The 17,116-nt window shown below is 44.9% G+C and overlaps 1 protein-coding gene across 6 annotated transcripts in view; it reads left to right on the top strand.

Moving 5' to 3' along the window:
• Positions 1-3,169: 3,169 nt before the first annotated feature.
• UIMC1 (ubiquitin interaction motif containing 1) overlaps positions 3,170-17,116 on the top strand; it is a 252,931-nt gene continuing 238,984 nt past the window's right edge. For 4 of the 6 annotated variants that reach the window (XR_012242873.1, XR_012242872.1, XM_073620479.1 and 1 more), the window contains exons 1-2: positions 3,170-3,426; positions 5,706-5,882. Coding sequence is in view for 4 of the 6 variants with exons in the window: in XM_073620479.1 (XP_073476580.1) it covers positions 5,718-5,882 (165 nt within the window). In the remaining 2 variants the exon portion in view is untranslated. Of the gene's footprint in view, positions 3,510-5,705; positions 5,883-17,116 lie in introns of all 6 variants that reach the window. The other 2 variants (XM_073620476.1, XM_073620477.1) reach the window with 2 other exon arrangements.

Raw genomic sequence — 17,116 nt, 5'->3', positions numbered from 1 at the left:
CATCCAGGGTAAATCTCATAGCTCCCAACTGTCCCTGATTTCGAGGGACTGTCCCTAATTTGGAGCAATCTGCCTCTGTCCCTCATTCCTCCTCATTTGTCCCTAATTTTGGTCTGATCTATATAGATGTATATAAAATGCACTTTTTATCTATCAACAAGTGTTTCCCAGCGCTAAACCTTTCATCTGATTTCTAAATGGCTGCATTTGTAAGTTCCAAAAGCCAATAGACAGGAATAGTAGTGGTAAAAAAAGCACTTGTGGGTTTAACCAATCTTGTTTTTTTTGTACAATTCTCCTTTTAGGGGGTGTGACAAGGGGTGTGTCCTATGCCTGCATACTTTTGCTGATAGGTGTCCCTTATTCCCATCTCTAAAAGTTGAGAGGTATGTAAAGCTGTCCACATAGACCAGTGATGGCGAACGTTGGCACCCCAGATGTTTTGGAACTACATTTCCCATGATGCTCAACTACACTGCAGTGTAGTTGAGCATCATGGGAAACGTAGTTCCAAAACATCTGGGGTGCCAACGTTCACCATCACCGACATAGACCATCCCCCCCCCCCCCCCCCGCCGGCTCTCACCACTGTCAGTCTGCAATTGTGACCGGGAAGACTACCCTGCAGGAGAGCAACTTGAAAGTGAGGCTTGAAGCACTTGTGGAGCGCAGCGTGGAAGAAATAACGCCGATGGCGGTGCTGAGGATGGTCTATGTGGACAGCTTTACCCCGGATTCCTGCATACTTAGATATGCCTCTTTTAATCATCAACCAACGTTAGTTGCTAAATGTTGTACCTTCATTAAATGTAACCATATTGCTACACTTAGAGGCATCTCTCTTCTTTTTTTTAATTAGTTGTGACATAGGGTTGTCACCTTTTCGTTAAGCCAAATCTGAACACTTTAGTGGCCTGGGACACCTTTGGGTGCCCCAAGGAGAATAGTAATGCGATACGCTTAGCGTGCCACAGCGAACAGTGGGTGTGGCCAAATTACTCTTGCTGACATCATCACCCTGCCCCCCAGTGATGCCAAACCTGCCCCCAGACGGTCTCCTGCAGCTCCCAGATAGCAACAGATTTGTGCGTGACTATCTTGGTTACTTGGGGAGCCACAGCTGGTCTGAATAATGTGTCTTGGTTTCAGTCTGCATGAAACCCGCATAGCTCCCAACTGTCCCTGATTTCGAGGGACTGTCCCTGATTTGGAGCAATGTCCCTCTGTCCCTCTTTCCTCCCCATTTGTCCCTCATTTTGGTCTGATCCATATAGTTGTATATAAAATGCACTTTTTATTGTTCAAATAGTGTTTCTCAGTGCTAAACCTTTCATCCAATTTCTAAATGGCTACATTTGTAAATTTTAAAAGCCAATATAAAGAAATAGTAGTGGTAAAAAAAGCCCTTGTGGATTTGATTAACCTTTTTTTTTTGGTTAATTCTCCTTTAAGGGGGCATGACAGGGGGCATGTCCTATGCCTGCATACGTTTGCTAGTAGGTGCCCCTCATTCCCATCTCAAAATGTTGGGAAGTATGAACCTGTACACATGATTCAAAACCTGGACTGTCCGGATGAATTCCGGACAGGTGGCAACCCTATTGTGACATGACGCTACTTGTATATCAAGACATCACTTGTATATCAAATCAAAATTAATTTTCAAATTTTGCTTGTCTTACAAAACACTCTCAAACCAAGTTACTCTAAAACCAAGGTTTTAGTGTATACTATATTTATTTATATAAGTTCACTTTATTGCTAAAATTACTTGGAAATTCAAGCAGTAGCTGGGTGTAGTAAGATGTCCGATGCCGCTGTTCTGTCAGGTTAGCTAACCCGTGGAACCCATGTGCAGCTGATGGAATGTCATTTCCGTTCGCTGGTCTGGCGGGTTCACTAATCTGATAGAATACCTTTTTAAAGAGGAGCTCCACCTTAAAAAAAAATATTAAAAGCCAGCAGCTACATTTTAATAAATGGACACTTAGCTGTCCCAGGGTCCAACGATGTCGGTAGCCGAAGCCGATCAATCGCTCGGCTGCCCCCGCCGCCATCCTCGGTCAGGGTTCCCTACTGTGCATGCGCGAGTCGCGCTGCGCCTCTGCACTGGTCCCCGTTGTGTTCTGGGAAATGTGTGTTTCCCAGAACACAACGGGGGCGGGCATTTGCGGATATTCTGCGGCTGTCTAAGCCCAGAAGTGGCAGCAGATACCTGTATTAGACAGGTATCTGCACCCCCCTCACCCCTGAAAGGTGCCAATTGTGGCACCTGAGGGGGGGAGGAATCCGATGAGCGGAAGTTCCACTTTAGGGTGGAACTCCGCTTTAAAGGGGTTGTAAAGGTAATTTAAAAAAAAAAAAAACTAACATGTTATACTTACCTTCACTGTGCAGCTCGTTCTACACAGAGTGGCCCCGAACCTGGTCTTCTGGGGTCCCTCGGCGGCTGTCTCAGCTCCTCCCCGCAATAACTAACCACCTTAATGCGAGCTCTCTCGCATGGTGGTTAGTTATTGCGGGCGGGCTCCCGTGATACAGCCGGCGGCTATAGCCGCTCGCTGTATCACTCGGCCCCGCCCCCGGCGCGCCGCGTCATTGGCTGTGATTGACAGCAGCGCGAGCCAATGGCTGCGCTGCTTTCAATCCATCCACTATAGCCAATCAGCGACCACGCTGATCGGCTGAATGGAGGTCGGGAGCGAGTGGCCGAGTTTCGAGGTGTCAGGTAAGTAAAACGGGGGGGCTGGGGGTGGCGGTATTTTCAAAAGTTTTTTCACCTTAATGCATAGAATGCATTAAGGTGAGAAAATGTATACCTTTACAACCCCTTTAATTTTAGTGCACTTATAGCAAAAACAATTGAGTACTTTTTTTTTATTTGCACTAATAATCAAATGTTCAGGTCAAACTTTCAGGGCATACACCCTTCTTCAAGGTCCAATCAGTACTCCTGTTTTCCTGTTTACAGTGTAACTTTAGGGCTCTACTACTATATTGGAACCAGACTCTAACAAAATGCCCACCGGAGTCCTCAACTGCAGACACTTTCTGTATACAATGTAACGCTGAACTTGTAGACTCCAAGAAAATGGCCACCTGGGTCCACAACTACAGACACTTCCTGTCTTCAATTTGACGCCTAGCTTTGCTGTTAGTGCTGGAGATAGAACGACACTAGTGGTCATGTGACCCCCCGTCTTTTTCTGAGCAACAGGAAGCAGCAATTCAGGGCATGCACAGCAAAGCTAGTGTTGCCGCTCACACACATTCCTTTAGGGAATGAGCAGTAAGTGGATTTCAGAAGTGCTGTGTACATACTGTAGATGTGGAAGACTTTATATAAAGGCCTCCTACCTGTTATGTAAAGTAGTTTGCCATCTATAGAGCACATCCAGGAACCTGCATGTAACAGTAGCCTGTCAGGTGAGTAGAAGCAGACTGGTAGATCTGTGTCCAGCTAGTGCTGAGCCCACTAAGGATATGATGGAGGATACACCATAGAGAAGGTAGGCTGGAGGATCAACACTTTATCTGTATATAAGATCATCTTCCATAATGCCAGCCACTTCCTGATATACTTATTTCTCTGGTCAGCCATCCCTATAAATATTGCTCTAGTGGCTTCATTCCCATTTGATTAATTAGTATGCAAATTACTCATCAAAGGTTTAAAGCAGAACGCTGCTTTATCTGCAGTTGCCATGGTGTTGTACATGTGATCAGTTATGACACCAGCTATAAGATGGTTTGATTGAGAGAACAAGCAAATGTGATAGTTAGTGTTCATGGAATGCCTTGAATTTACCTGTTTTTAGAAACAGTTAAAAGATATGTAAACCCATATTTCTCATATGTGCCTGCTGTACCATGTACTTGTATGATAAAGTATCCTGTTCTCTTTATATTGCTTTCTTTTGTGTAAAATCCCTGGTGTTCCTGCCAATCCCTCTGCTTTCTTATTAAAAACTGACCACGCTAGGCATGATAGCAAGCATTGGTCAGTTCTCTAGCTGTGCTGAGAACTCAGCCCGCTCTATTCCAATGATCAGACTTGTGCTAACACAACCCCTCCCCCTGCACAGTCTTCAGGGGGAAGACCAGTGTACTGCTGTTTCTCCACCCCCAGCTCTCTGAGATCCTTATGCAGCTGAGACCAGAGATTATGTGATCACTTATAAAAAAGGGTAGGGAAATGTATTTATAATGCTTTTTTTATATCTATACACAAATGTTTTGCCTTTTATTTCTATTTTAAACTGAATGGGTTGTTTTACATGGTGAGGGTTTACATATACTTTAAAACAGAACTGAACCCTCCCATCCACCAAGGCCAAGGAAGCTGCCATCTTGGCCTCTGTTGATCTGCAGTTGCCATGGTGCTGCACATGAGATCAGTTATGATACCAGCCATTTAATAGTTTGACTGCTTGCATAAGAATACAAGCAAATGTGACAGCATTCATGGAACCATTAAATCTCTGGTTTTAGTTCTACTTTAAATCAGTGGGTTTACTTCCACTTTAAGACTCCATTCACACTTGTGCGACTTGTCATGCACCTTTAGACATCAAATGCGCATGAGAATTTGCAGCCCATTCTTTTCAATGCCACCGTTCAAATCGGTGTGACTTAAAGTCACAGCGACTTTGAAAAGGTGCCTGCACTACTTTGATGCAGCGTTGATCCAGTGAGTGTAAAGTCAGATCCGGAAATCGTGCGACTTTGGAGTTGCACTAGTGTGAATGGAGCCTAAGACAGATTTAAAAGTAATAAATGTTACGCCAAAATGTATTTTTTTTCTTAGGGCCGGTTCACACCAGAACACAATCTGGGAAACCCGCGTTCTGTGTACGTTTCCTGAACTGCGTTCAAAAGCATAGCCCTTGCGATCTGCAGCAAGTGTCAGTGCAATGTTATCGACACCCCAAATGCAGTGCATTTACCTGCCACGGACTTTCATGGGGGAAAAAAATAGCAAATAAAGAAAAAATAATATTGTGTGTACAATTGCGATACAAGTCATATTGTAATTGAATGTTATTAAAAATTACCTTTTCAATCTGTAACCATTGTAATTTTCTGTAAATGCAATGCACTATAGCTACTTGGAGCTGCTCTGCACACAGAGTGTGTACTGGCCACTCCCCAGAATCATCATTTCCTGCTTGTGTGATTCCCTCACCAATTTTCCCAGAAGTCTGCCTAAGATACAACTCAGATTTCAGGCATCCACTGTAACAAAAATGTAATTTTTGGGGAGATATTTTCAGCAGGAAACATGTCTAAAGGGATGCAGGCCCAGCAGCTTTCCTCATGAGTGCCCTGCAGCTGCCACAGCTGACTGATAATTATGAAACCACTCCCATTAGACCCACTTAGCACAGAGGCATAGAGGCACACACATTGATTTCTTCACAATAAAAAAAAGTAGGAATCTGCAACCAAGGTTATTACCAAGGTGTTTTTTTTAACACTTTTAAGTTTCCTTACATACGAACTGGCAATATTATTTTTTTTTTTTTGTTTGCAGTTGTAGTAACAGATTGTGAAAGTGATGAAAATAAGAACTACCTGAATCTGTCACATGGAGCTCCCATTGTCTTTTTCTGTAATTCGAATTGTTTAGATTTACATTGAAATACATACGTTCAAGGGAATAGAATACACCTGTTTTATTCTTGGCCGTTTAATTTCATTTTCAGGTGGTGATAAATATGCATCCTCTCAGGAAAAGAAAAATTCGCTCCGATGGTGCTTGCAGTCAGTATGGAACAGAAGAGGATGAAGGCTCCACTTCAGAGCCCAGAAGTAGGGCTGGTCCTGCCAACAGAATAGATGAGAAAGAGCAATCCATTGTCATCTCTGATAGTGACAGCATGGTATGTACTTAGAAAATGGCAATACGTATTCATACTAGAATGATTTGTTTTAAGTGTAGACACTTACCAGCATTGAGGTGTATAATCCCCAGCATTTTCCGACACCCAGGGAGCCGCATTTAACACATACAGCTGTCAGACTAAACTTAATTGCAGCACTTACATTAAAACATATAAACATAAGTGACAACAAAAGAGAAAGAAATAAGTCCAAATAGAAAGGTGATTTTAGAAAAAAATTTGTAGTTGATAGAGATCCACCATGTGCAGATAACGGCGTGTGGTTGAACCCCATCTCTCTATGTACTCATCAGAAATATATATTGTAGACACATTTAAAATATGGTATCCTTAGGAAAGTGATGTGTCCCACCATGTGCACAGAAAGTTCCAGTGATGTCAATCCTCCACCAGTTATGCACTCACCAGAATTATGTAGTATAAACGCCTCTACTAGATCCCTATAACAAGCAATCCACCAGGCTTCCTCTTGGTTTTGGCACAAACTTCCTCTGAGTTTCAAAAGCTGCATAAAAAAGCTCACCACACGGAGCCCAGAAAGTACTGTATAGTGTAGTATTTTTTGCCAAATCTTATAATAAAAAAATGTTCTTTTAAAGCGCTGCAGCGTATATTCATTTAAAAACAAACATTCAACTGTCCAGACTTACAAAGATGGCAACCCTTCCACCCTTGGCTCCTGCTGCTGTCAATTATTACAATTATACAGAATTTATATAGCGCCAACAGTTTACGCAGCACTTCACAACATAAGGGGAGACAGTGCAGTTATAATACAATTCAATACAGGAGGAATCGGAGGGCCCTGTTCTCTAGAGCTTACAATCTGAGGGCGGGTAAAGTGATACAAAAGGCAATAACTGTGGGGGATGAGCTGATGAAGAAAATAAAAGAACATTTGTTAGGTAAGGGCAGGATAGGCTTCTCTGAAGAGAAAAGTTTTCAGGGATTGCCTAAAAGTGGATAGAGTTGGAGATAGTCGGATAGATTGGGGTAGGGATTTCCAAAGGATGGGAGAGGCTCGGGCTGCGGCATGGGAACGAGACTGCTTGGGTGCCCCCAATGCAGCAGCTTGCTCTGGGGCACTCAGCGGGAGGGAGGGGCCAAGAGCACCTGCTTGGGACCCTGAGAAGAGGAGGATAGGAGCTGCTCTGTGCAAAGCTACTACACAGAGCGGGTGAGTATAACATGTTTGTTATTTAAAAAAAGAAAGCTTTTAATCATTTCCAGAGCGCCGCACATCGATATAGGTCCTAACTTTGAAAAGGAATATCGCTGATATGGCAGCAGCTAGCTGCCATAACCCCATCATCCTCTTCCTCGGCCGGCAGTCCGGTTTCCGATAATAGCGATCTCTGCGGTGGATTCGGGGCGAGATCACATTTATCGGCAGCGGGAGAGGGCCCGCCCCGCTGTGATCCGGTGCCCTCCGCCGTTTACCAGAGCCACTGATAGCGGCGGAGGCGATCGGATCCTTCTTGGTGTTGGGTATGGAGACGAGTGAGGGGAAGATGGCCCCCCACACATGTGCGGTATCGCCGAAATCGGTAGAGTGAGAGAAATAATTCTAGCCCTAGACCTTCTCTGTAACGCGAAACATGCAACCTGTAGAATTTTTTTAAACATCGCCTATGGAGATTTTTAAGGGTAAAAGTTTGTCACCATTCCATGAGCGGGCGCAATTTTGAAGCGTGACATGTTGGGTATCAATTTACTCGGCGTAACATTATCTTTCACAATATTAAAAAAAAAATGGGCTAACTTTACTGTTTTCTTATTTTTTTTAATTCAAAAATGTGTATTTCTTTATCGTACATCACGGGACACAGAGCACCATAGTAATCACTATGTGGGTATATAGGCACCTTCAGGTGATGGACACTGGTATACCCAATACAGGAAGTTCACTCCCTATATAACCCCTCCTCCTACCACGAGTACCTCAGTTTTTGTTTTCACCATTGTCTTAAGGTGTTGGTCAAGCGTGAAGATGTACTCTGAGGAACTCCACTGGAGGGATCCCTGCTCGGTTTAAAAAGCCTCCACAGAACGGATCCATCCAAAGTGCCACTGAGGCCAAGGTGGATGGTACCCGGGCCTCGCATAAGAAGAACAAGGTTTTGCCTGTAACGCCTCTCCTTGCAGAGCTGGACCCCGGGACCCAGGGCTTTGGTCATGCTTACATTACCTAAAATTTTTCCTGGCGGGGTGCTATTACAGGTCCAAGGGAGTGAAACCCCGATAAATAGGGACCCGGTCCTTGAAGGTTTGCTAACGCAGCCCGCCGTGATGGGTGAAGGTTGGATCTGTCTGTTCTGTTAATTCAGCAGAATCCTGCGGCGGGGATAAGGTAAGGGAAGAAGCCTAGGAACTATAAAAGTCCACCTGTGGTTTTCTTCTTTAGGGAAAAATGTTGTCATGCCTCTTCCCCCCCCCCCCCCCCCATCCCCCTGGTGATGGGTCTGCGGATCCGAAGGCCACCCGCGCGGGAACGTTTTTAGAAATTTCAAATGAAAGGGTGGGCGGGTTGACAGAGGGGGCGGGGCCTAGGCGCAGCGCCATGTGTAGGACGAGGCGTCCACGAGGATGCACGGCGCAAACGCAGGGTTAAGACATTAACTGGAGCAGTCTCTCCTTAGCTGTATAGTGAGGAGAAGCAAGCCTGGCTACACTCGGGACACAGGAGCGGTGGGGCACGTAAGGGTTGCAAATGGGCATTCCTAATATGGAAAGGACATTTTCCCAGTGCTAGGCTGAACTTATATAGCGGCATTACACTGTCAGATTATGTTCAGCGATTAGTGCATTTAAATAGTGCCTCTGCTTTTTTGTGCTTAGGACTATGCCTACCAAAAAAAAAGACACCACAAAGACCAAAAAGGTACCAAAAGATTTCACCCCCAGGGGCTAGGAACTCCAGTCGTGCCTCCACACTGTCATCCTCGCCTGAAATACCAGATATGGCAAGCCAGGGTGAGTCATCGGAACAAATTGGTGGTGCAGCTGCTTCTCACATCTCAGCCCCTGTATGCCTTTTCCTCCGCCCTTCTGGGCCTAGAGGGAAGATTAGCAGCTTTAATCGCATCCTCCATCCAAAAGGATAGGAATCGTGTTAGATCCCCCTCCCCCACCTTAGACCCTTTGCCAAGGGGACAGTGGGTAGAGGATGAGGTGTTGCCCTCAGGAGATCAGGAGGAAAGACAAACTGATTACTCCTCTGCAGAGGAAACAATGGTGGGTGAACCCTTTTCAGCCTTGCAATATGTGAAATTGCTGGTACAGTCCCTTACGGAAATGGTCCACTCCACTTTCAAGCTACGAAGTCAGCTGAAGGTTCAGTTTCTTCCTTGGGTTCCTTTAAAACCTTCACAGCCTTTGCATGCGTTTCCTGTCCATGAATTACTAGAACAGCTTATTTATGCTGAATAGGATCACCCGGATAAACATTTTCTCTCTCCAAAGAGATTCTCAGTTCTCTGTCCCATGGAGGAGAAATTCACCAGAAGATGGAATGTACCAGCAGTTGACACTGCGATTTCCAGTGTGAATAAAAGCCTAACTTGTCCAGTAGACAATGCTCAAATGCTTAAGGATCCAACAAATAAAAGGATGGAATTCCTATTAAAATCCTGTTTTTCTTTAGCAGGTGCCATTACTCAGCCTGCAGTCGCTGCAATAGGCATCTGTCAATCCCTAAAGGACCAGTTTAGACAGGCCCTTAAAGAGGTTCCTGTACAGCAAGCCCGGGATTTGGCCGAACTACCAAGAGCATTATGTTTTGCCATAGACGCCATTAAAGATTCTGTTTACCAGGCGTCCTGCCTTGCGCTGGTGCTAGTACACGTATGTAGAATCCTGTGGTTAAAAAAACTGGTCAGCCGAAGCACCATGCAAAAAGCTCCTGACTGGTTTTCCTTTTCATGGGAATCGGCTATTTCGGGATGATTTTGACAAATACATCCAAACAATTTCAAGTGGGAAAAGTACTCTCTTGCCAGTTAAGAGAAGGAATAAACTCCCTTTATTCAAGTGGACTCGTTCTCCTGCGCCAGGGCTTCCGCCTCTAGGCAGTGGCGACGGCCTCTGCCATCAGACTCTAGAGGAAAGCCTCAGGGTCAGGCCCAGGCACAAAAGAAGTCCTGGGGGCGGAAACCTGCAAAACAGAATTCTAAAGCCCCCCCTCGTCAGAGTGGGGGGAAGACTTCTGCAATACTCAGAAGTCTGGCAAGAGGAAATTCAGGACAGATGGGTCATCTCCACTGTGTCTCTAGGGTACAAACTAGAATTTCGGGACTTTCCACTGTCTCGTTTCCTGAGGTCAAGCATTCCCAAAGATCCAGGGAAAAATCTCTGTTTCGGACTCTAGACCGATTAATATCTCAAGGGGTGATCATACAGATCTCCACAAAAGAGCAAGGTTTGGGTTTTTATTAAAATCCTTTTATGGTACCAAAACCAAATGGAGATGTCAGACCCATTCTAGATCTAAAAAATCTAAATCAGTTCCTGAAGCTCCACTCCTTTCGCATGGAGACGATCAGGTCAGTAGTTTCTATCCCTCTAGGAGAACTTCTATCGACATCAGAGATACATATCTGCATGTCCCTATATTTCTCGCTAACCAAAGGTTTCTGCGGTTCGAGGTAGAACAGCAGCATTTCCAGTTTGTAACCCTACCCTTCGGGCTAGCTACAGCCCCCCGGGAGTTCACAAAAGTGCTGGCCCCACCTCTAGCCAGGTTAAGGGCACAGGGCATTACAGTCTTGGCATACCTAGACGATCTATTGCTAATAGACCAGTCGGTGGCTCGTTTGGAGCAAAACGTACGCATTACAACCAGTTACCTGGAAAGTTTGGGTTGGATTCTCAACTTACAGAAATCTTCCTTAATACCGCTAAAAAGGCTGGAGTACTAGGGTCTGATCATAGACACAGCCCAGGAAAAGGTGTTCTTGTCTCAGGCAAAGATCAGCTCTATAAGAGAGCTGGTGCAGATGGTCAGGTCGAAAGGAGATCCCGCCATTCGCCTTTGCATGAGGTTGTTAGGAAAGATGGTGGCTTCATTCAAAGTGGTTCCCTATGCCCAGTTCCATTCGAGACTGTTGCAAAACAGTATCCTGTCTACTTGGAACAAAACTATTCAAGCTTTAGACTTGCCAATGCGGCTGTCCCTAAGGGTGCCCCAAAGTCTCAGTTGGTGGTTGCTAACCCAGAATCTGCTGAAAGGAAAATCTTTCAGACCAGTTATCTGGAAGGTGGTAACGACAGATGCCAGTCTTTCAGGCTGGGGAGCAGTGCTAGAAAAGACAACTGTCCAAGGACAGTGGTCAAGAGCCGAAAGGACCTTGCCCATTAACATCCTAGAGATCCGGGCAGCGGGTCTGGCTCTAAAGGCCTGGACATTCAGGTTACAGGGTTGTCCTGTCAGGATCCAATCCGACAATGCCACAGCTGTGGCTTACATCAATCACCAAGGGGCACCAGGAGTCTCGCAGCACAGAGGGAGGTTAACCATATCCTAACTTGGGCAGAAAGGAATGTTCCGTGCCTATCAGCAGTTTTCATTCCGAGAGTAGAGAATTGGCAGGCGGACTTCTTGAGCCGCCAGCAGTTGCTCCCGGGGGAATGGTCTCTTCACCCCGACATTTTTCGGGCTGTTTGCCAGAAATGGGGGACTCCGGACGTAGATCTTCTGGCATCCAGGTTCAACACGAAGTTGGTCAACTTTGTGTCCAGGATGAGGAATCCCTCGCATGAGGAACAGATGCGTTGGTGACCCCGTGGGATCAGTTCTCACTGATTTAGGCATTTCCCTCTATTCAGTTGGTGCCACAACTACTTTGCAGGATCAAGCTGGAAAGAAAGCCGGTAATTCTGGTAGCCCCAGCGTGGCCCAGAAGGTCCTGGTATACAGAAATTGTAAAGATGGCGTTGGAGGATCTATGGTCCCTTTCACTACGGCCGAACCTACTCTCACAGGGGCCGATATTCCATCCTACCTTACGAACTCTAAATTTAACGGCTTGGCTGTTTTGAAACCCACATTCTGAAGAATCGTGGGCTTTCCGGGTGAGTTATCTCTACCTTGATTGATTAATAAAAGGAAGCCAGCTTCCAGAACTATACATTAGAGTCTGGAGGGCTTATGTTTCCTGGTGCGAATCCAAGGGTTGGCACCCTCGGAGGTATATCATAGGCAGAATTCTTGCCTTCCTACAAGGACGGCAATCTCCTTAGTAGTAGAGATGAAGTTGGCCTTGAGTACTATTAAGGGCCAAGTCTCAGCTTTATCGGTCTTATTTCAAAGACCGCTTGCTACACATTCTTTAGTCCGGGGTTTTATGCAAGGGGTGATGCGGCTCAATCCGCCAGTTAGATCACCTTTGAACCCTTGGGACTTGAACTTAGTCTTGTCAGTGTTAAAAAAACAGCCATTTGAACTGATACAGCACATTCCTTTAGTCCTTCTGACAAGGAAGTTAATGTTCTTGGTTGCTATATCCTCAGCAAGGAGGGTTTCGGAATTGGCTGCTCTTTCTTGTAAAGAGCCGTACTCAATTATTCACGAGGACAGAGTGATGCTGCGCCCTCGTCCAGGTTTTCTGCCAAAAGTGGTCTCAGGTTTCACCTGAACCAAGATATTGTCCTGCCATCGTTTTTTCCAAAACCATGTTCCAAGAAAGAAAAGTCACTACATTGTCTTGATGTGGTGAGAGCGGTCAAGGTCTATTTAAAGACGACTGCTCAGACCTGGAAGACTGATGTCTTAGTTATACTGCCAGAAGGTTCTAAGAAAGGACAGGCAGCGTCGAAATCCACTGTCGATAAGTGGATTCGGCAAGTCATAATTCCGGCTCATGATTTAAGGGGTAAGATTCCACCTTTTCAAGTCAAAGCGCCCTCTACCAGGGCAGTTAGTGCTTATTGGGCAGTGCATCACCAGGCCTCCATGGCTCAGATCTGTAAGGCCGCAACTTGGTCTTCAGTACATACATTCACCAGGTTTTATCAGGTGGATGTAAGAAGGCATGAGGATATCGCCTTTGGGTGCAGTGTGCTGCAGGCATTAGTATAGGTCCTAAAGTCTGGGGGTGCCCTACGTGTTGTGTCTCCCTCCTCTCAAATAGCATTGCTATGGGATGTCCCACGTAGTGATTACTACGGTGCTTTGTGTCCCGTGATGTACGATAAAGAAAATAGGATTTTTATAACGGCTTACCTGTAAAATCCATTTCTTGGAGTACATCACGGGACACAGAGGTACCTCCCCTCTTTCTGGGGTTTAGGTATATTGCTTTGCTACAAAAACTGAGGTACTCCTGGTAGGAGGAGGGGTTATATAGGGAGTGAACTTCCTGTATTGGGTATACCAGTGTCCATCACCTGAAGGTGCCTATATACCCACATAGTGATTACTATGGTGCTCTGTGTCCCGTGATGTACTCCAAGAAAAGGATTTTACAGGTAAGCTGTTATAAAAATCCTATTTTTTTCCAAAAAAAGTGTGCTTGTAAGACCGTTGCGCAAAAACGGTGTGACAAAGTATTGCAATGACCGCCATTTTATTCTCAAGGGTGTTTTTTTTTTTTGTGTAGCTTTTCTAGCAAAAAAAAAAACTGTTTTTAACTTGTAAACAACAAATCTCAAAAAGAGGCTCAGTCCTTAAGTGGTTAATATCACTTTAATGTCAGTGCTGCTCTTGAGTTTAGTCTATTTATGTACAAGGTTTTGTATAATCACCTTTTGTGCTTGTGCTAGCAGCTCCATGATTTCAGGTGCTCACTATTTATTTGTGTGTTCTCTGTAACATACAGCTGTCAGTACAAGTGAATGTCTTCTGCATCAGCGTTTACCCGCGCATGTGCATTCAATGCTTCACCCCGGATGTGCCACTTTCATGTTTGTAGAGGTGTGCCATATGGAGAGATAAATGATGCTGTTAGATTAACAGACTCTTTGCAATTTTAACTTCAAACCAATACCTATACTGGGCATGTATTCTTCTAAACGATACTTGTACCGAGTGCTTTTTTTTTTTTTTTTTTTTTGCCACTTCAGCCAAGTACAATTCGTGGGAAAATGTTGTATCAACTTTCCAGTCAACCTTGTCCCTCAATACTTTCACATCATTGTGGCCTTTTCTCTTTGCACCTAATCTTTATTTACCAATCAATATAAAGTATAAAAAATATTACCTTCTGCCATTGCTGGTTCCTCTTTACAATACCTCAATATCCCTCCCCCCCCCCCCCCCCCCAACCCCCTCTCCCTCATCCATGACCCGCACCTCCCCCGAGAGTCCCAACGTCGCCCTTCCTTGTCTATCAGCTCTTCCTAGAGCCTGTTGGGTTCCTAACTTAATTATAAATTTTTATATACTTTTGTGTTTTAATATTTTTATTAAAGCGAGTTGTCTGACTCTTCCTCCCACACCTCCGCCAACTGGTTTGAAGTTTTGAACCTAACCCAATCTCTCCATGTCTCCTCATATTCCTCTATCTCCAGCCCTTCACTGTATCTTAGGTATTCCATACAATAAATTTCATCTATTTTGCCGAACCACTCCCGCATTGAAGGCCTCCTAGTGTCCCGCCAGTGTCTAGGGATGAGACTCTTAGCTGCGTTGAGGAGGTGTGGTAGCAGTATTTTCCGGTAACGCTTGGAGGGGACATTGCTGCCATGGTGCAGACATACCCAGGGGTCGTCTGGTACAGTCTGGTTGGTAATCAGATATATGGTCCTCCTTATCTCCTCCCAAAATTTTTTCAATACCGGACACGCCCACCAGACGTGTAGCATTGTCCCCACTTCCCCACATCCCCTCCAGCAATACTGTGAGACCCCATCCTGGATCTTATGCGCTAGATCCGGGGTGACGTACATTCTGGCCAGGATTCTAAAGTTCGTTTCCGCTATCTTGTAATTTACTGATGTAGCGTTTACTCTACTCAGGACCCTCCTCTCCTCCTTATCGCTAATCTTATTTCCTATTTCCTCCTCCCATTTCTTGAGAAATCCTGGGCGCTCAGCCTCCCCCATTCCTATCAAGGTTCTATAGATCCTGGACATTCCTCCTCTCCTATTTTTTTTTTTTATGCAGACTTTTTCAAGGGGGTAGAGGTCTTCCATCGGCCTAATTGGCTGCGGGAGGGATTCTACAAAGTGTTTCAGTTGCCTGTATTTCCAATTATCCAAAACAAACCAATTTTCTTTTGCCTTGAGTTCCTGATAGGTACACAACGTTCCCTGACTGGTAATATCTTTAAGCTGGACTTCTTCACTCAGAATCCATCTTCCAGCTATGTCCTCCCTCCCCGGGGAAAATAATCCGTATCCTTAATTGGAACTAGGGGCGAGTTGTATCTCCACTTCTCTTTAGTGAATATTGTGTCCCAAGTGTTCAAAACGTGTTTCGTAATATCAAATACATTTGTGCTCAATTTTCTAAATTGTGGTGGTATCCAAACATTTTTTCCTAAATCTACCCCACTCCTTGTGTTCTCTATTTTCACCCATTGCTTATCTTTATTATTATTGATCCATTCCGGGATACGTGATAGTATTATTGCTGTGTAATATTTTTTAATATCTGGTGCCCCCCCACCCCCCCTCCTTTTGACGTTCACTAATTGTGCATACTTTACTCGTGGCTTCTTCCCCCTCCATATAAATCTTAAAAACAATGTGTGTATTTTATTCAAAAAACTTTGTGAGATTGCCATTGTGAGCATTTGAATTTTGTATGTGATTTTGGGGAGAATTGACATTTTAAGTAAGTTTATTCTGCCTCCCCAAGATAATCGATTCCGTGGGAATCTGTTTAACTCAGCCCCGATCTCATTAAGGAGGGTCATGAAGTTGGCTTGGAACATTGTCTCTTTTGTTGATGATATTTTAACCCCCAAATAGCTCAGTTCTTTTGTCCCCCATTTAAATGGTAAGCTCTTTTGGTAGGCCTTATCCCCTTCCTTGTCTTTTACAACTTCCATTACTTCCGACTTGGTCGTATTTACCCGAAAGTTGGATATTTGGCCATAATTTCTGAGGGTCACCAGTAAATTGGGGAGTGTAATCCTCGGACGGGTGACATATAGCAGGACATCATCAGCAAATGCTGCGATTTTAAACTCGTCTTCCCTGATTCTTACTCCGCTAATATCGGGGTTAAGTCTTATCTTAGCCAACAGCGGCTCCAGTGTCAGCACAAACAACAGCGGGGAAAGCGGGCATCCCTGCCTGGTACCATTCCGCAGCGCAATGGCCCCAGACAGGGTGCCATTGATTTTCACTCTGGCGGTGGGGTGAGTATAAAGGGCCTAAATCCTTCCAATCATTTTGTTACCCAAGCCAATCTCTTCCAGGGTGTTCCACATGAAGCCCCAGTCTACCCTGTCGAATGCTTTTTCTGCATCCATCGACAGGAGTAGACCTGGGGCTCCCCTGTCCCTCATTATCTGGGTCAGCATTAATGTTTTAATGCTGTTGTCTCTCCCCTCTCTCCCGGGTACGAATCCTACTTGGTCGGGGTGGATCACATCTTTTATAACCTTTTTAAGTCTATCTGCAAGAATCTTTGCGTAGATCTTTGTATCTACATTCAGGAGGGAGATGGGTCTGTAGCTGGAGCACAAGGTGCCATCCTTTCCCTCCTTTATAACGGCGATGTGCGCTTCTAGGGCTTCCTTTCGCATTTCCCAGCTTTCCCCAATCCCATTAATATAAGAACACAGTATGGGGAGCAGTGGTTCCTGTAACTTTTTGTAGTAGAGGGCAGTCAACCCATCGGGCCCTGGGCTTTTCCCATTTGGGATATCCTGGATGGCCTTCCTTAGTTCCTGTAGGGTCACCGGGGCATCTAGCATGTTACTGTCGTCTTCCGTGATCTTTTTTAAGTTTGCCTCCTTTAAGAACACTTTACTAGCCTCATGCTTATGTTTGTCCCGTTCCCGAGAGTCATCCGCATTAATTGCGTACAATGTCCTGTAGAATGCTTGAAAGGCATTAGCTATATCTCGCGTTCTATGCTTAATTTCCCCAGAACTGGTCCTAATTCTTTCAATATATTGGCTCATTTTCTTCTTTTTTAAGGCACTTGCTAAGAGTCTACCGGGTTTGTTACCGTTAATATATCTCTCTTTTTTAACCAAAAAATAAGTTTTGCGTGTCTCATGTTCCAGGGAGGTCCTCAGCTCTTCCCTCCTTCTAAGTAGGCT

Source organism: Aquarana catesbeiana, linkage group LG03, assembly GCF_042186555.1.
Source record: "Aquarana catesbeiana isolate 2022-GZ linkage group LG03, ASM4218655v1, whole genome shotgun sequence".
Taxonomy (NCBI): Eukaryota; Metazoa; Chordata; class Amphibia; order Anura; family Ranidae; genus Aquarana; species Aquarana catesbeiana.
This window is presented reverse-complemented; position numbering and strand designations above follow the sequence as displayed.